This window comes from Acomys minous, assembly GCF_964271855.1.
Source record: "Acomys minous genome assembly, chromosome: 4".
Lineage (NCBI taxonomy): Eukaryota > Metazoa > Chordata > Mammalia > Rodentia > Muridae > Acomys > Acomys minous.
In genome coordinates this window covers 132,185,525-132,205,096 of record NC_140486.1, presented here as the reverse complement: position 1 = coordinate 132,205,096, position 19,572 = coordinate 132,185,525, and the positions used below count along the sequence as shown (strand labels likewise).

The following is a 19,572-nucleotide window of genomic DNA, read 5'->3' as shown; positions in this document are numbered from 1 at the left end:
CCCCCAAGATCCACGCTCCCAGACTCTACACCCCCATCCCACTACCACATCCCCCGCGCCCACTCCACTCCGTCCCGCCCCGGAGCCCACAGGGCGGGGCGGGAAAGCGCCAGGACGCTGTGAAGCCTGGGCCGACACAGATCCCCGGGCGACGCGCCTGCGAGCCATCATCCCGCGAGGGCCCCCGAGGCGCTGGGAGCGGTCTTCCCGCCGCCGCTCGCCAGTCCCATCCCCGCCCTCCGCCCCCCCCCCCCCCCCCCCCGGTCCGCGCGAGGCCTTGGGGGCGTGGCCTAGGGTCCGCGAAGCCCCGCCCCGCCCCGCGGCCTGCTGGACTCGCCGGGTCTCCGCCCGCCGCCCTCTTCCTCCTGCGCAGGGGCAGCGGCAGCAGCAGCCCAGGCGGCGGCGACGGAGGCCTGTTCTCGGTTCGCGGGGCGCGGCTCGCGCGGGCGGCGGCGGCGGCGGCGGCGGGCGCATCTCGTGGGGTCCTCCCCTTAGGCCGGCGCTTGCGTTTGCGCGCGCGTGCACGGCGCGTCCCTGTCTCCGCGGGTCGCGGAAGTGACGTGCGGCACCGCGGCTGGAGCGGGTTTGAATCGGTTCCCGGGTTGCTTCCAGGCCGCCGCTGAGAAGGAGGAGGAGGAGGAGGAGCTGCGCGGCGGGCCTCGGCCGGGGAAGCCCGCGGAGGAGGGCGCGCGGAAACGGCGTCGCCGCGAAGCGCCCCCTCCCCCCCGCCCCCAGTGCCTCGCGGGGTGCCCCCTCTTTTTCCCCCTCCAACATGGCAGAGGCGGCGGGCGCCGGCGATCCCGGAGGCCTCTCGGCGGGGTCCGAGAAGGATGGCGGCGTCGACGGCTGTCGGACGGTGTACTTGTTTGACCGGCGTGGGAAGGAGTCGGAGCTCGGGGACCGCGCGCTGCAGGTCTCGGAGCGCGCGGGCTTCGCGGGGCTCCACGCTGCCGTGTGTCAGGTACGCTCCGGGGCACGGGGGTGGGTGGGTGGGGGATGCTCGCGAGGAGGTGGGGGTAGGTGGCCCGCGGGCCGGCCGCCATAAACTTGTCAGACGGCCCTGGTCCCATGGGGGCTTGTTGGTCTCCGTCCCGGGTGCCCGCCTTGCGGATGATCTCCGGCTGGGTGTCCCGGCCGGCGTGGCTTTGTCCACGGGGGATTGTTTGTGTGTGTGTGGTCCCCGCCCCTCCGTGGGCCTCTCCTGGCCTCTTGTTCGTGGACCTCGAAGTTAAGTGGCGTTTATGGGATTTAGAAATTGCGTAATCGCCGAGCAGTTAGCTCATCATCCTGTGCAGAAGCACCTGTGTGTTTTGTCTCCGTTGGTGACTTCAAAAGTAGATTGCAGAGTCGTGTCCACTGCGTGGTCAGCGTTGCGAGGGTTATGCTGGTTAGAGGTGGTGAGATTCCGGGAGTTCGGGGTACCCCCAGTTTTTAAGAGACGATGTAGTCATTTTCCGGGTTGTCTTGTTAGAAAAGTTTGCCTGGCCCGTTCCAGCTGGGTTTTGTTTTTGTTTTGAGACAAAGTTTCTCTTTGTAGCCTTGGCTGTCCTAGACTCGCTTTGTAGACCAGGCTGGCCTCGAACTCAACGGCCATCCACCTGCCTCCGCCTCAGAGTCCTGGGATTAAAGGCGTGCGCCACCACGTTCTTCTGGTTTTCTGAGCTCCAAACTTCTTGCGAGTTCCTGAACTAGCTCTTAAGTGTCCATGGGGACAACAAAGAACGTGTATACCGGCTTGAAATAAATGAATGACTGTGTAGCAAAACCTGCTTTATTCTGTGAGGTACTTTATGGATTTGGTAGTGCAACTGTTGCCTGAGCTTGCGTGTTTGGGGGAGGGATGTTGTGGGGTTTTGTTTGGAGACAAGGTATTGCTGTGTAGCTCTAGCTAGCTACCCCTTGGACCAGTTGGGCCTCGAACTTTTTCCATCCTCCTCCTGCCTTTGCTGTCCAGTGTTGGTAGTCACAGGCTCAACGGCCACTGTGCTTGGAGCTTTTAAAAGAAGAAATATGATGATGCTCGAATTAACCACAGAAACAGTTTAAAAAGAAATTTGAAGTATTTTGCCTCCAGAAAAGTTAATGTTTAGGAATGGCTGAAGGCAGTGGCTCCCAGCCTTCCTAGGCTGTGAGCTTTTACTACAGTCTCCCTCAACCATACTGCAATTTTGTTACTGTTATGAATGTAAATATCTGTTTTCCCTACGTTCAGAACCACTGGCCCAAGACATAACATTGTATATTTGTTGAAATAATTCATATCGAGTGTTACTTTGACAAGATGTAACTTTCTTACGTTTGTTGCTCTATTCTCAGTGCCTTGGTAACTGCCCCCACAGAGTGGAATGGATACATACATTAGGACAAAGCTAGGTAAACTGAAGTTCTTTATTTTTTTATTTTTTTATTTCTTGGCTTTTCGAGACAGGGTTTCTCTGTGTAGCCTTGGCTGTCCTAGACTTGTTTTGCAGACCAGGCTGGCCTCGACCTCACAGCGATCCACCTGCCTCTGCCTCCCTAATGCTGGGATTAAAGGCGTGTGTTCTATGCTTGTGTATATGGGGGGTAGACTGTCACAGTGTCTTGTCTCATACTGTAGCCAGGGCTGGCCAGGAGTTCTGTGTGAATCTCAGTGCCAGCAACTTAAAAAGTATGGAGCCCCAGTCTTACTCCTGTGAGACCCTCCTCTTTTTTTTTTTTTTTTGAGACAGGGGTTCTCTGTGTAGTCTTGGCTGTCCTGGACTCTCTTTGTAGACCAGGCTGGCCTCGAACTCACAGCCATCCTCCTGCCTCTGCCTCCCGAGTGCTGGGATTAAAGGCGTGCGCCACCATGCCCGGCTCCCTCCTCTTTTTTATATCACTGTAATACACGTTTTACATTTAGTTTGTTTTCTTTTTTTTTTCCCCAGTAAATATCGACAGGAATATCTGTCTTACTTTTGCTTTTTTCGAGACAAGGTTTCTCTGTATAGCCTTCCTTGCCTGTCCTGGACTCACTTTGTAGACCAGGCTGGCCTCAAACTCGTATCAATCCACCTGTCTCTGCCTCCCCAGTGCTGGTATTAAAGGCATGTGCTGCGGGCAGGCACCGGGGCAGGGGGGCGGGACGGTGCCTGTGCATCGCCCCCCAGCCCCCACCCCCATCTTACTTAAAAACAAAAATTATTAGTTTATGTGAATGGGTGTGTGCCTGCATGTATGTCTGTGCACTGGGTCTTGCCTGGTGCCTTCAGAGGCCAGAAGAGTGTGTCTTGTGAGCCAGCATATGAGTGCTAGGAGTCAAACCCAGGGCCCTGCAAGAGCCAGTGTTCCTAGCTGCTGAGCTAACTCTCCAGCCCCAAAAATGTCTATCTTAGTTACAGACTTCACAGAATTGGGTGTGACTTTTTAGTACCACTATTTACATAACAATTGAGACTTACTTTCAGAATTGCAATTTTTAGTATTGCTGTTGTAATTTTTAAAGTTCTTCGAAACAGGATTTCTCTGTGTAGCCTTGGCTGTTAGCCAGGCTGGCCTCAAACTCAGAGCAATCTTACTGCTTCTGCCTCCCTGAGTGTTGGATTACAGGTGTGTGACACTGCGCCTGGTAGCTTACTGTAACCATTTAAAAATTCATAACATTTTTCTTTCTACATGTGTGTATGCACATCCATGCACAGGCTTTCATTTGCCAGCACACATGTGGAGGACAGAGGACAGCTTGAGCAAGCTGGTTCCCTCCGGCTCAGGTTGTCACTCTTTGCGGTGATCGTACCACTGCGCATCCCTCCACCCCATTTTATTTTATTTCAAATTTTCAGGCTTGAGAGACAAGGTCTCTCCCTCTCCTTGTTACCCAGGTTGACCCCAGACTTGTGGCCATCCTCATACCTCATGCTTCAGAGTATTAAGGTTATAAGTGTGTCTCCATGACTTACTCAGTTTTTTGTTGTTGCCAGTGGTTTGTTGTTGTTAAGATTTTTACTTGTATGTATGTCTGTATAAGGGTGTATGACCCCCAGAACTGGAGTTACAGTTATGGCTGTTCTGGAACTTACTCTGTAAACCAGGCTGACCTCAAACTCAGAGATCCACCTGCCTCTGCCTCCTGAGCATTAGGATTAAAGACGTACACCGCTGCCACCCAGCATTTTTTTTTTTAAACACTTACTTTTCAGCAAAAAGGCCAGACATTATTACTGGTTGAAGTTGACAGAACATTTATTATTGTTGTTGTTTTATTTAGAGCCTAGGACCTTACTCAGGATCCTGTTTTTGTCTGGGATCATAAGTGTTAGGCACCATGCTTCTGATAATATGTATTTTAAAATATCTTCTCTATATATTAAATTTAAAAAAAAATCTTTTCTAAAGGATTTCCCTTACCTTTGGAAATATTTGTTTCTCCCTTTCCTCTGTGAAATAAATGTGTAACTCTTTAGATAAATAGACAAATAGCAAGTACTACTGGTTTTTAAATACAGACCTAGAAATTCACTTTTGGCAAGGTAACTCATTGAAACTGAATAATAAAAGGTAAATTAATGTTCAAGTCCAAATCCCGTACTTTGTATTGCATCTTTTTCCATCCTTTTTGCCATAAGGAACATGTGTTTTTTATTATTTATTTATTTATTTTTGTTTTTTGAGACAGGATTTCTCTGTGTAGCCCTATCTGTCCTAGACTACCTTTGTAGATCAGGCTGGCCTTGAGCTCATGGAGAGCCACCTGCCTCTACCTCCTGAGTGCTGGTATTGAAGGCTTGCCCCATCACCCCGGGCCTGAAACGTGTGTTTTTATAACCCTTTCATTGCAGCTTAACACCAAAGAAAACATTTCTTTTTAATAAATTTCCTTTATCTTGTTTGTTTATTCTAGAACCAATGAGGGAAATTTGAATAGAAATGAGAGAGGAGAACTAACGAAAAAGAAAAGCTAGGCATAAAATTAGGAAGACTAACTTTTAAAAACCAATCTACCTTTTACAAATTTTATTTTTATTTGTACGAATGTTTTTCCTGCATGTGTGTCTGTGTACCGCGTGAGTGCCTGGTGTTTGTGGAGGCCAGACGAGGGCATTGCATCCCCTGGCACTGAATTACAGGCAGCTGTGAGCCATCCTATGGGTGCTGAGAACCAGTCACAGGTCCTCCACAGAGCAGCAGGGCTCTTGACCACTGAGCCGGCTCCGGCCCCTGGAACGACTGTCTTTTACGCATTATTGTATTATGCTGCAGACCCCATGGTGGTGTTTCCATTACACTGATGAGGATTACATAATTGTTCTCGTTTGCTTTCTTTTCTTTTCTTTTCTTTTTTTTTTTTTTTTTTTTTTTTGTTTTTTCGAGACAGGGTTTCTCTGTGGAGCCTTGGCCATCCTGTACTCACTTTGTAGACCTGGCTGGCCTGGAACTCACAGCGATCCGCCTGCCTCTGCCTCCCGAGTGCTGGGATTAAAGGCGTGGGCCACCACGCCCGGCTCTCGTTGCTTTCTATTGATATGAAAAAACATTCTGACCAAAAGCAACTTCGGGTGAGGAAAGGGTTTGTCCATCATTGAGGGGAGACAGGGCAGGAGCTAAACCAGTGCCGCTTAATGGCCTGCTCTCCCTCATTCTCTCTCTCTCTCTCTCTCTCTCTCTCTCTCTCTCTCTCTTCTCTCTCTCTTTTCTCCCTCCCTCCCTCCCTCCTTCTCTCTCTTCCTCTTCCTATCTATCTATCTATCTATCTATCTATCTATCTATCTATCTAAACCTAGGACCACTTGCTTTAGTAGTGCCACCCACAGTGGGCTGGGCCCTGCCATATTAATCAAGAAAATACCCCACAGACTTGCCAACATGAGAGAAGCATTTTCTTTGTGATAGAAGCATTTTTCTTTGTGAGGCTTTCTCTTCTTAGATAATTCTTACTTGTGTCATGTTGACAAAAAAGCTCACCAGCACAAGGGTTAGCAAGAAGTGAAACAAGTAGAGCTCATCATTTGTTGGTTTGTTTGTGGCAGATGTAGGTCTAGAGTGCATGTGTAGTCTAGGCTGACCTTGAACTCTCATCGCAGCATCTCAGACACACATGGCCATACCCAGCTTTAGATCTATTTGATTCCAAATGAAAAGCCTCCCCTATGCTGCTGCACTTCTGTGCTTCCTTTTCCTCTTGCTGCCTCCACTTGTTCCTCCTCTTGTTTTTTGACCTCTGCTTTAGCAAGCCCTTTGTTTTCTAAGGCTAGCCTCAGACTGTAGCACCTTTCCCCACTGAACCATTTCATCGTGTTTTCCTTTTCATTATTCAGGCTTTTGCTCTTTTTTGTTGGACTTTTCCTTCTTGAGTAAGGAAGCCTTTTTGTGCCTTCTTTCAATTCCTCTTTGATTTGTAATTTGACTTAAAAGTTTTATACTAATGTTTTTAGAAAGATGTCAGGCTCCTCTAGACATCCTGTGGTATATGCATTCATACCTTAGAAAATACTTATTTTCTACTACCATACATACATATATAATTTATATAAAATGTTATATTAATGCTTTGTTTCAAATAAATTGATTCCTTATGTATGAAATGGTAGGGCATGTCTTTGGCAGGTTACTCTTGCTGTTAACATCAGGGCTTTTGAGATGTCACGTGGGTAAAGGTGCTCACCGCCAAGCCTACGGACCACTTGGGGGAGGAGAGAATGACTCTAGGTTGACCTCTGACCCCTACGTGTGTGCCCTTGGTAGACATGCCCCCAGAAATGAGTGACTGAGTGAGTGAATGACAAATAAATGTAAAAAAGTTAATCCTTTCAAAATGTCTCACTTAATCACTAGTGGGTTTTCTTTAAGACACTTTAATTTGTTCTTCAGCAGTTTTGTATGTGTATACAGCATCTCCTGCCCCCATCTCTCCCCAGTACTCACCCCCCAAGGGACTGTAACTTACTGAATCCAGTAAGTGCTGGTCACATGCTCAGGGTGGTGCCATCCCCCAGAGCATGGGTAGCCTTCCAGCAGCCACACCTCAAGGAAGACCGGCTCCTCCTTCCTAGCTGACATCAGTGGCCACTGCGCCTCAGCTGGGACAGAGCCTCTTCAGCTCCTCCTCTCCACATGGGAATGCTCACAGGCTTGCTTCTGTAGAGTAAGCTGCTGTGTGCAGTGGACATGATGTCCTACATTCCTCTAACACGCGCCCTGCGGGGGAGTGGGGACGTTGATGCAGCTGCCATGCAGCCTTTGGCTGGTTCTGAGTCTCTGCATTGACTGCCGCCTACTCCAGAAACCTGCTTCTCTGACCATTAGTATAAACACGAATATTTAGAAGGCAGTTTGACAACGTGCCCATTTAACACAGCAGGAAGCTAAGTTCTCCCTACATCCTGTGACCTCCCAAGTCTATTTTTTTTTAAAGATGTATTTATTTATTATGCATACAATGTTCTGCCTGCATGTACACCTGTACACCTGAAGAGGGCACCAGATATCATTATAGATGGCTGTGAGCCACCATGTGGTTGCTGGGAATTGAACTCAGGACATTTGGTAGAGCATGCAGTGCTCTTAACCTCTGAGCCATCTCTCCAGCCCCCCAAGTCTATTTTTTTGTTTGTTTGTTTTTGTTTTTTGAGACAGTTTCTCTGTGTATCCCTGGCTGGGCAGGACTCGCTTTGTAGACCAGGCTGGCCTTGAACTCACAGTGATCCGCCTGCCTCTGCCTCCCCAGTGCTGGGATTAAAGGCGTGCGCCACCACGCCCAGCAACCTCCCAAGTCTTGAGCCTTTGACCAGATTTACAGTAACAGGCATGAATTCCCTCGTGTGGTGGGGCTTCAGTCCAGTCAGAAGCAGGTACGCCACTGCTGTAATAGAAGGAGTGTCTGCGTGGGAGGTCAGGAGTGTGCATATGGGGTCCACTGCTGGGGGCCATTGTGGCCTTCCTATATGATTGGCACTGTGAACGCCAGCCACCAGAAAGGAAGTTTCCTGGTCCTGTGAGGGAAGTGTGTTGCATCTTCAGTAATGGTGGGCAAACAAGAGCAGTAACCTGTGTTGTTCTGGGGGGCTTTGGGGCCTCCCTGACCAGGAGGGCAGCCTGTGCCTGGCACTGAGATTTTCTTGAAATAACCTATGTCTTCTGGGGAAGCATTGTCTACCTATTCAGGGCACCTCTGTTCAAGAGTCTTTAAAATTCTTAAAAAGTACATATATGTGTTCTTCTTTTTCTCTGCCCCCACACCCCCTAAGACTGGGATTCTCTGCGTAGCATTCGTTGGCTATCCTGCACTTGCTTTGTAGACTAGGCTGGCTTCAGACTCTGAGCGTTCTGCCTGCCTTTGCCTCCCAAGTGCCAGGATTACAAGCGTGAGCCACCATGCCCAGCTCTGTGAGGATTTTTATACATCCTTAGTGTGGGCTAACAGACCTTCCGTCCCTCCGTCCACCTCGTCCATTGCCCCATCCCACATAAACCTTTAACTCCAGCACCCCTTGACTTCATATCACACACTTTCTACACTCCCTAAGGCCCTGTCCCCTTCTCAATCTTATGGACCCTTTTTGGCTTCCTGACCTCTACAGACACTCCAGATTAATTATAGAAATCTTAAAAATCTAAAGCTAAGACGCACACGTGAAAGAGAGCATGCATCTGTTTTTCTGGGCTTGAGTTATACCCCACTTAGTGTATTTTCTGATTCTATCCATGATCCTGAATTTTTCATTAGTTCATTTTTCTTTATAGGTGACTACAGTCTCACTGTGTATATACCACATTTTCATTATGTGATGATTGTCACATGTATTCTGGGTAGCAAATAGCAAAAAAAAAAATGTTGTTAAATAAGCAATTTATATGGCTTATAGTGATTAATTTTGCGAATAAGTATAGTAGTTGTTGGAAAATTATAATATCAGTATATTTATATTCTTGCAAATGTGAATAGTACATTTATTTCCTTTAAGTAATAATTGGTTTTATTTCTTTTATTTTGGATAGGAAATTGGCATTTCATCTGAAGAAAAATTTGTTATTACAACTACAAGTAGGAAAGAGATTACCTGTGATAATTTTGGTAAGTAAGCAATGTTCTTTCGAATTTATTTACTGTGTAAGGATAGAGCAATAGCTACACACCACCACCACCTGTCCAAAGTATTGGTACTTTGGAATACTGTAGGGAGTGAAAGAAGAACGCCTTGTTTTCACAGAGGTCACATAGTCCTGCTGTCAGCTGTGCCCATAGAAAGGAGGCCTCACCACTTAGCTTTATTTGGGAACCCACAAAACCGAGCTCTTAGCAAACTTGCGTTCTTTCCTTTTTAAAAACTCTTTCTTAAAGTTTTCATAACGTGCCAGATGTTACGCTGTCCTCATGTTTCCCTCTACCATGGGGTTTCCACACGTGTGTGTGTGTGTGTGTGTGTGTGTGTGTGCGTGCGCAGGTGTCTACAGAGTCCAGAAGAGGGAAGAGGGTCAGGTCTTTGGGAGCTGGAGTCAGCCAACATGGTGCTGAGAACTCGTCTTGCGTCCTCGGGAAGAGCAGCAGGTGCTCTTAGTTGCTGAGCCGTCTCTCAGTCATGTCTCTTTCTCCTTAAATGAAACAGTGAAAAGGTCTCCGTCCTATGGATGCCACTCTGATGCGGACCCTAATCTGATTGCCCTGTGATAACTGAACTCATTAAAAACTGAGTGTTGGAGGCAGGCAAGGTGGGACATGTCTATAATCCCAGCACTTGTGAGCAGAGACAGGTGGGTCAGCCTGCTCGCCAGTGTGAGTTCCAGGAGAGCTACATAGAGAAACCCTATCTCAAAAAACAAACCAATAAACAACCCCCCAAAACAAACAAGGAAACAAAAACCAAAAAAGATTGCGTGTTGGTACTGAAGAGATGGCACTTGTTGCTCTGGCAGAGGACGCAGATTCAGTCCCCGCTGTCACGTGACAGGTCACAGCCTCCCTGACTTCAGGTCTAGGGCGCCTCACGCCTTCTGATCTGTACACGCACAGACATACATGCAGGCAAAACATTCACATACGTATAATGAATCCTAAAGAAAATAACCTGAGTGTTTAAAGCCTGGGTGTGTGGTCTGTGCCTATAATCTGAGCAGTTAGGGTGTAGAATCAGAAGGATACAGAGTGCAAGGCCAGCTTGAGCTATGAGACCCCTTGTCTCAACACATACTGAGTTTTTCAGCTTTTCATCCTGTGAAAACACAAAGCTCCACCTGTGAGAAAACAGGCCTTTAGTAGGAGGAAGCAGTCTTGGACTTCCCAAAACTTAACAGATTATGAGATGTGAACTTGTGTTTTACTGTATTTTTAATTATTTTATTTATTTATTTTGCTTACATGTCTTTATTTGTATATGTGTGTGTATTTGTGTGGAGGTCTGAGGACACTTTGTGAATAGTTTTTTCTCCTATAGTGTGGGTCCCAGGGATTGAACTCAGGTTCTCAGGGTTGTCCAGCTGGTAGCTTGCTGGCTCAATCTATGATGGCTTTTTACAAAATTAAAAATAAAAATAAAAAAGAAATGTGCTTCAGCTGTTATGGTAGCTTACACCTATCATCCCAGCACTCAGGAAGCTGAGGCAGGAGACTTGCCCAGAGTTGGAGGCCACCTTGGGCTGTATGGTGAGTCCCAGACACACTCAGGCTGCAGTGAGATCTTGCTTCAACAGCAAACAAGCCATACTGGGCATGGTGATGTACACTTGTAAGCCTGCAGAAGGATCTCCCTAAGTTCAAGGCCTGTCTACACAGTGAACTCCAGGCCAGTCAGTGTTACCCAGTCAGTATCCATTAAAAAAAAACAAGCATTTCAGTGCTACACACATGGGCACATGTGTAATTTTAGCGTTCAGGAGGCCGGCTGGAGTTCTGTCAGGAGACCCTGACTTAAAACAAACAGCAAATTAAACAAGGACCACTCGTACGGGTCAGCACATAAAAACACTTGTTTCAAAAGTTTGACAACTTGAGCTTGATCCCCAGACCCTCATAGAGAACTGACTTCAGAAAGATTTCCTTTGATTTGTACACCATACTGTGAGATGCGTTTTCCCACATGTGTGCTGGCATGTGCGCATGCACACACACCAAGGAAACATACAAGCAAATACGTTTAAATATTTATTTGAGCACTTTAAACTTGTGGAAATGTTTATGCCTGTTCTATTCATGTTCTTTATATTTACAGCTGGAATTTGTAAATAGATCTATTGACAGCTTAATTATGCCATCAAGTGCATTTCATGGATACAAATTACATATTCAGAATAAATTCATTGAGTTTCTGATTGTATAATTTTTAACTCTTGGTTACAGAGGAAACTGTCAAAGATGGAGTCACTCTGTACCTGCTACAGTCAGTTGACCAATCACTATTGACTGCGACAAAAGAAAGAATCGACTTCCTCCCTCACTATGACACTCTGGTTAAAAGTGGCATGTACGAGTACTACGCGAGCGAAGGGCAGAACCCTTTGCGTAAGTAACCTGTGCGCAGTTGATCCTGTGTTCACGTCTGCCATGTGCACAGGTTGATCCTGTGTTCACGTCTTCCATGCGCGCAGTTGATCCTGTGTTCACGTCCGCCATGTGCACAGTTGATCCTGTGTTCACGTCTGCCATGTGCGCAGGTTGATCCTGTGTTCACGTCTTCCATGCACGCAGGTTGATCCTGTGTTCACGTCCACCATGTGCGCAGTTGATCCTGTGTTCACGTCTGCCATGTGCGCAGGTTGATCCTGTGTTCACGTCTTCCATGCGCGCAGGTTGATCCTGTGTTCACGTCTTCCATGCGCGCAGGTTGATCCTGTGTTCACGTCCACCATGTGCGCAGTTGATCCTGTGTTCACGTCTTCCATGTGTGCAGGTTGATCCTGTGTTCACGTCTGCCATTCCTTTCCGCTTCCTTTACTCTGCTTTATTACAAGCTATGGTAACTCATTTTGATCAACTTTGTTAGTTTCTTTGTCTATATTCAACTGAATTTGGGGTTTGATTTGTTTAATTTTTTTTTTTATTTGTTCATGTATATGTGTATGTACTAGTGTGGACGCAGAGCATGTGAGCGTGGTTTTCTAGGAAGACCAGAAGAGGGTGTTAGTTCTCCTGGGGCTGGCACTAGAGGCAGTGTGCCGGGCGGGAACCGAGCTTAGATTCTCCTCAGCGGCAGCAGCTGTCCCGCAGCCCCAGTCTGTTTCCCTGAGTTGTGTGTGGAGTGTGTGTGCATGTGAAGAAAGTCAGAAGACAGCTCCTCACCTTTCTGCCATGTTGGAAGCTGGGTCCTGTTAGTCACTGCTGTGGCTGCCAGGGTAACTAGACTGGAAGCTTCTAAAGACTCTGGTCCGTGCTGAAGCAGCACAGGGAGGACGGCTGTGTGCGCAGGCCACTCCATGGGCTTTTCCCTGGGCCCTGGGGACTGCACAACAGGTGTTTGACCCAGTGAGCCATTGCCCTAGCCCAGAAGTCAACTCTAAAGTCAAAATCGTCACCTTTAACCCATAAGTAGACTTGATGTGCCTTAGTACGCTGAGGGATCTTGTAGTTAGACATCTTTCTATGTTTTGCCTACTTTCCTCTCAATTTATTCTTCCTGATGGCTATAAATTGCCTCCGGTTAAGAAAATACATTTTCCCATCCGCTATTTATTTTTTACTTATTTACTCTGGATTAAGCCTGGAGCCGTGCACACACAGGCTAAGCACTCTACTGCTGATTTGTCACCAGTCCCTACTGTGTAAATTCACACAGAACATTGTAAAATAAATCTGTGTGTCTGTTGTCTTTAGTTCCTTCCAAACCTCTACAGCCTGCTTGGTTCATCCTTACAGGCTGTCTACTACATACGGAATGGGTCACCAGATCTTCTTCTTAGATTCTGCCAAAGTACTTTATGCTATTAACATGTTCATTATAAACTATATTAAAATTCTTTTTTCTTAAATATATTTTACTGTTAGAAATTAGAAAAACATAGCTAGGTGAATAGAAGGTGAAAAATAACCATGTTGCTACCACCTGAGTATAATCATCTCCAACTTCGATGTCTGTCATTTCAGATCTTTTAAATGTATTTTGCATTCATTAAGTGCAGAAGCGGTGTTAGTAGACAGCTGGAAAGCTCTTTCGTGACTCACCTCCCTTTTTGACCTGCTCCGTTTGGCAGCACCTCTCATGTTTTCTACCTACTTTTCAGACCATTCATCTTAGTTCCTTCTTCTCTCTGCTGGTGAGCATGTCTGCTTCCAAGGCTTCCGTCAGCCTCCCCTCTCCTCACCTTCTTACATGTCTGTAGAAGCTACCATTAACTAGAAAGGCTGGCATGGAAATCAGCCTTTTCTTTATTATCATTATTTTTTACCTCATGTATGTGAGTATTTGCCTGTATGCTTGGCTTTACCATGTGCACGCAGAATCCACAGAGGCCACAAGAGGCTGTTAGAACCCTGTGGGCTGGCATTGCAGAGAGTTGTGAGTTTCTGTGTGGATTCCGGGAATTCAACCTGAGTCCTGTGGAGGAACAGCCACATGCCCTTGACACTGAGCCATGTCTCCATGCTTGTAATCCTACCACTCAGGGAGGCAGAGGCAGACAGATCTCTTGTGATTTCGAGGCTAGCCTGGTCTACGAAGTGAGTCCAGGGACAGCCAAGGCTACACAGAGAAACCCTGCCTCAAGAAACAAACAAACAAAATGATATTGTTTTAATTATTTGTATACCTGTTCTTTTGCTATTTGATCCTCTGCTCATTTTACTCTAGAGCATGTACTACCTTCTAATACGCTGTAGAATTTACGTACAGTCTTAGTTACTGTCCTACTGCTGTGACAAGACACTGGCCAAGGCAACTTATGAAAGGATTTGGGGCTGACGGTTCCAGGGGGTGGAGTCCATGACCATCATGCTGGGAATAGGACAACAGGCAGGCATGGTAAGTGTATAGCTAAGCGTTTATATCTGATCTACAAATTAGAGGTAGAGAGGCAATGGTATGGACTTTTCCAACCTCAAAGCCCACCACCAACGACACACCTCTTCCAACAGGGTCACTGTTGCTGTTAATTTAAAGATAGGATCTAATAAATGTTTATTATTAGCCCTGTAATTATTATGGTGGTATTTTCTTTTCTTTTCTTTTTTTTTTTTAAAGATTTATTTATTATTTATACAGTATTCTGCCCTCATGTGTGCCTGCACTCCACAAGAGGGCACCAGATCTCATTATAGATGGTTGTGATCCACCATGTGGTTGCTGGGAACTGAACACAGGACCTTTGGAAGAGCAGACAGTGCTCTTAACTTCTGAGCCATTTCTCCAGCCCCTATGGTGGTATTTTCTAACCTGCTATCAATCAATAAAAACACAGACACCTGTTATATTTTAAAATAGCCTTGGTTCACCTGGGGCAGGGCAGATATTAATCCCCTAAACTACCTCCCATATTGGGGCAGGCATCCCATATCTCTCTGCCCCAATCCCGTGTCATCTGCTTCTAATAATTTCTGTCATGCTGCCTCCCATCCATAATCCCAAATGCTTGCTAATGTTCTTCATTTGGGCTGAATCCTCCATCCACGCCTGCCATGTGCTTCCCAACCTAGCCCATGGTGTGGCCTTCTTCCTCCTCTTCCTCTGCTCTTTCCGATCCTCTTCTGGTCTCACCGCTTACTTTCCCAAGAACCTCTCTCTCTGGCCAGCGGGAACCTTAGCCACACTATCCATCCCATTTGCCCTGCCTGGTGTGTTGGCTTTTTATTGGTCAAACCGGAATAAGTTCTTAGGCAAGGTTACAAACATTATGGGGTGCATGAGTCTGCTCATTTGCATAGCAACCAGAACAAACCCCAACAGTTCATACCTCCTAACCCTTTTTCAAATAGTTCCACTAACTGGGGACCAAGCATTTAAAGATAAGTGCTCTGTGGGGTCATCATTCATACCACCACACTTACTGTAATTACTATCTTGTTTTCTGTCCCGTCCCCCACACCCACACGCTTTTTTTTTTCTTTTTTTTTTTTTTTGGAGACAGGATCTTACTTTGTAGCCATGGCTGGCCTGGTGCTCTCCTGCTGTGTAGACTAATCTGGCCCCAAGCTCACAGAGCTCTACCTGTTTCTGTCTCCCAAGTGCTGCATCATCACACTTAGCTGTGATTACATTATTTTATTTACTTTTAAATGTTATTTATTTGTTTGTTTATGGCATCTCACTTATTTGTTTGTTTGTGGTATCTCTCTGTAACCCTGACTATCCTGGAACTTTAGACCAGGCTGGACTTGAACTCACAAAGATACATCTGCCTCCATCTCTAAAGTGCTTAGGATTAAAGGGATACACTACTTTTTTTTTTTAAGCTGTTATTTTATACATCTGGGTATTTTGCCTGCATAAATGTTTATTCACCACATATATGCAATGCCTTCAGAAGCAAGAAGTACCATAGGCTGTTGGATCCTCTGGAACTGGAGTTATAGATGATTTGAGCCACCATTTGGGTGCTGAGAATTGAACCCAGGTTCTCTGGAAGAGTAGACAATATTTTTAACGCTTGACCCAAATGTCCAGCCCTACATTATTTTTTAAAGATTTATTTTTCTTTTATGTTCATATCAGAATAGCTACATATGTATATGTTCTCTCTCTCTCTCTCTCTCTCTCTCTCTGTGTGTGTGTGTGTGTGTGTGTGTGTGTGTGTGTGTGTGTGTGTGTGTGTAGTCCAGAAAAGGGCATCAGATCCCCTGGAGCTGGAGTTTTAGCAGTTGTATGCCACCTGATGTGGGTGCTGAGAACTGAACTCTGGGCAGCAAGTGCTCTTTACCACAGAGCCTTATCTCCCCCCCCCCCCCTTTTTTTCCCTTCTTTTTAAAATAGGGACTGTCCTGGAACTCACTTTGTTTGGTAGGTTGGTCTTGAACTCTCAGAGATCTGCGAGCTTTTGCTTCCCAAGTTCTAGAAATAAAGACATGTGCCACAGTCTTCAGCTTGTAATTGTGTTTTCAAGCTTACCTTTATTTGTTTATTTGCATGCATGAGGGCATTGGCAACACAGCATGCATGTAGAGGTCAGAGGACAGCCTGCAGGAGGAACTTTTCTTCTGCCATGTGAGCTCTTGGGGCGGAACTCAGGTGGTGGTTAGGCTTGACGGCAAGCACCTGCGCCTGATGAGCTCTTCACCTGTCCCATGATTACATGTTATTTTCCATCTTCTAATAAAATGTTGAATGCAGAGGAATAGAACCTTTGTGATGTGCTATCCCTAGAGCAGTGCCTGGGAGGTAACAGGTGCTTAAATATTTTGATTTTGAGACAATTTTAAACAACTTCCTTGGAGATAAACTTATGAATAGATACCATGTAGCCAACAGATATGTTCATTTTTAAAGACACAGAGGACTTAGCTTAATTGCCACACAGACTCAGTGCATCTGTTTTCAGCTGTGCCGTCATCACATTGATAAACAGAGAGTCTCTGCTTTGCCTTTACGGTATATCAGAAGATGTTCTCTTATTTCTTTGTTTCTGGTTTTTCCTTATTTTGTGTGTCCGTGTCTTCAGATCATGTTCATCATTTCTTTCATATATTTTCTCTAGGCAGACAGCTGTCAGTTTTATTGTGTGTATCAGTGAAACGAAAGCTTTATCTCTGGCTGTCTAGCCTCCTGTTAGGGGCAGTTTCTGTTACTGCTTCCTAGGTAAAACTTGCATGGATTGTACTTGCTGTGTTAATCGCTATATAAATTGTATATGTTTTTAGAGGCAGAAGAAATTCAAGCTTGTCTCAGTGTTCCTTTCCCCTTTGCCTGTTCTTGGGGTGGGGTGATTTTTAGACAGGGATACTCTGTACCCTTGACTGTCCTGAATTAGCTTTGTAGACCAGGGTGGCTCACAGAGATCTTCCTGCCTGTGCTTCCCAAGCGTTGGGATTAAAGGCGTGTGCCACCACTGCTCTGCTGTTGTCTCTTTTTAATAAGAGAAATAAAAGTGAGAAATAGTTGAGTGGTTGCAGTGCAGGGAAGAGACTATAAAACAATGTGCCAGTAATGAATTGAATGTAACGTTGCCAGTGTGCGGGGGAACCACTAGCTTGGAAACATGTTGTATAGATTTTCTGAAGAGATATGAACAGATAGGGTTCCAGTGAAAACCAAAGAAACTTCTCACCCTAGTCCAGCCTATTGAACCCCAGTGACTATACTGGGGCCACTTACAAGAGCATGAATGACCGAAACCATTGTGGCATCATTGTAGAGCCCAGCTGGCATGGTGGTAATTCTTGAAAGCTGAACCCTGGAGCTCCTGTGCAGTTACAGGCAGCTCAGCCAGCAGTTGCCTACTGCTTGCGTAACTGTGGACTTGAATCTTATAAGATTGAGGAGCTTTCTGGACTGCCTTTTTTGTATTTTTTTTTGAGCCAGGGTCTCTGGCTAGTTAAAACTCATTTTGTAGACCAGAATGGCTTCAAACTCACACAGGGCTTTCTGACTCCGCCCTGTATGGACGATTTAGGAGTGGTGAATTATCTAGCCAGTGGGCTGCTTGCAGGCTGCCATTCCTTTATCTTCTTCACTACCTAGGGCATGGCCCATGATAGCAGTTGATTTAAAGGACTGCCTTTTTACTATCCCTTTACATGAGGAAGATAAAGAAAAATTTGCTTTCACAGTGCCTACTGATAATAATACTCAACTTGTAAAAAGATACCAGTGGAAAGGTTTTTCCACAGAAAAGGAAAAACTGTGGATACCATCAAAGCTTTATAAAGATTGAAATTGAGGAGAGGTCCCCTTAAAAGCTGGCCACTGACCTAAAAAGTGCTTATTTCATTGAAAATGTTTGTTTATAATTTCCTGCTAAACCCAGCACAATTAATGGCTTAAAACAGAAGGGGGGCCGTATACTGACTTTAAAAAAAAAACAGAATTCTAGAATTTTGGTATCTTTAAAAGATAGAGAAATAGTGTAAGAATCTGTTTCTGTTTTAATCCCAGCTGTCGGGATGTGGAGTTACTTTCGACTGTCCCCAGCAGCTGACTGTGATTTACTTTGTACTCTAGCAAAAGTGTAGTTTTGCCAGCTGCATTAATTTCTGTGATTGTGTGACTTGGGAATTCTGGGAACTTTTCGGAGGTCCCTGAGAGGTGGGGTCAGTGGTTCTTGGCCATTTATGGAGGTTGGATGCAGTTTGTTAGTAGCCATGGTCAAAGAAGAAACAAAAGGAAAGAAGTCAGTTTCAGAGTCTTTTCTAATCCTCTCTCCCTTCTATCCTTGTTTGTCTCCTGTCTAGTGTTAGGGGGGACCCAGGGGGATAGAAGATGGAAAAAAGTACCACAAAGTAGCAATGACTGGCTACAGGGTCTTTTCATCCAGGCTAGTGCTTGATGACTCTTCCATGGCAGTGGTTGGTGATGAAGCTGGCTAGGCAGACGCAGGTGTTACTTCATGCCTGTTGCTCCTTGGAAAGTAGAAGTGGTTTCTTTAAGGTTCTTCAGAGATCCGGCTGCCTTTTGAACCGTCATAACAAGCATTTGGGATGGAAAGGTTAAGCAGTGTTTTCTCCATCTCTTCCAGCATTTGCTCTTGCAGAATTAATCGACAATTCCTTGTCAGCTACTTCTCGTAATGTTGGTGTTAGGAGAATACAGATCAAATTGGTAAGAAAATTATACATAAAGAAATGTAACTTTTGTTACTAGTATATGGAAAAATTAGAAATAAGGGAAAACTAGAACTAATATCTGATGTCTTGTTACTAATTTTTAGTTTCTTTTATCTATATTGTGTTTATACATGTTTTTATGTTCTCATATTTTATAATTTCTTTTTTTAACTGTACTGTAAACACTTGACATGAATATTTTACAATATTAATGGAGAGGATTTTGTTAGCTACAGTATAAGTTACAGGATCAGACTAATGTTCCTAAACAGATCTTCCTCTCCTATATTTTTGCTGTGAAAAGCACTGTGGGAATAGTGTATACTTATATATACCTCCATTATTTTTCTTAGGTTAAATTCTAAGAAATGGTATTTCCTTGTTAAAAAACATTAAAAATTCTATGGTTTTTTGATAGACATAATTCAGTGCCTTTAGGAAACTGTACTTGTTTAGACTTATACCAGGGACATGAGTGAGCCTGTTGAATTTCATGCTGAGCTTTTCATGTTTTAAGCACTGATTGGAGTCTTCCTGTCCTTTTATTTTATAGCTTTTTGATGAGACACAAGGAAAACCTGCTGTGGCAGTGGTAGATAACGGAAGAGGAATGACCTCCAAACAGCTGAACAACTGGGCTGTGTACAGGCTATCAAAATTTACACGACACGGTGACTTTGAAAGGTTAGAAAAAGCGTGGTTTTTCCTTCTTATTGTAACCTGCATATTTTAATAAGAGTAAGAACTCTAGTGTACCCTTATATAACAATGAATCGTTACAGGGCTTGATCTTACCAACATGTTTGTTTGTTACAAGGTGTTGTGATACATACTCCAAAATAGAACACTGTGCTTTTTCACTGAACAGTACTTTTTGCGTTTCCTGAGGTTTATGTGAGTTATGTTAACATATTGAACATTAAGTTAGGATAATCTTT

The 19,572-nt window shown here is 45.2% G+C and overlaps 1 protein-coding gene across 2 annotated transcripts in view; it reads left to right on the top strand.

The window, feature by feature from the left end:
* Positions 1-273: 273 nt before the first annotated feature.
* The window catches only part of SMCHD1 (structural maintenance of chromosomes flexible hinge domain containing 1), a 118,431-nt gene continuing 99,132 nt past the window's right edge, over positions 274-19,572 (top strand). Inside the window, exons 1-6 of one of the 2 annotated variants that reach the window (XM_084780275.1) lie at positions 1,056-1,783; positions 2,317-2,373; positions 8,956-9,031; positions 11,291-11,452; positions 18,547-18,629; positions 19,188-19,318. In XM_084780275.1, coding sequence (XP_084636401.1) covers positions 11,413-11,452; positions 18,547-18,629; positions 19,188-19,318 — 254 coding nt within the window. In that variant the 5' untranslated portion in view covers positions 1,056-1,783; positions 2,317-2,373; positions 8,956-9,031; positions 11,291-11,412. Of the gene's footprint in view, positions 962-1,055; positions 1,784-2,316; positions 2,374-8,955; positions 9,032-11,290; positions 11,453-18,546; positions 18,630-19,187; positions 19,319-19,572 lie in introns of those variants that run through there. The other variant, XM_084780274.1, reaches the window with a different exon arrangement.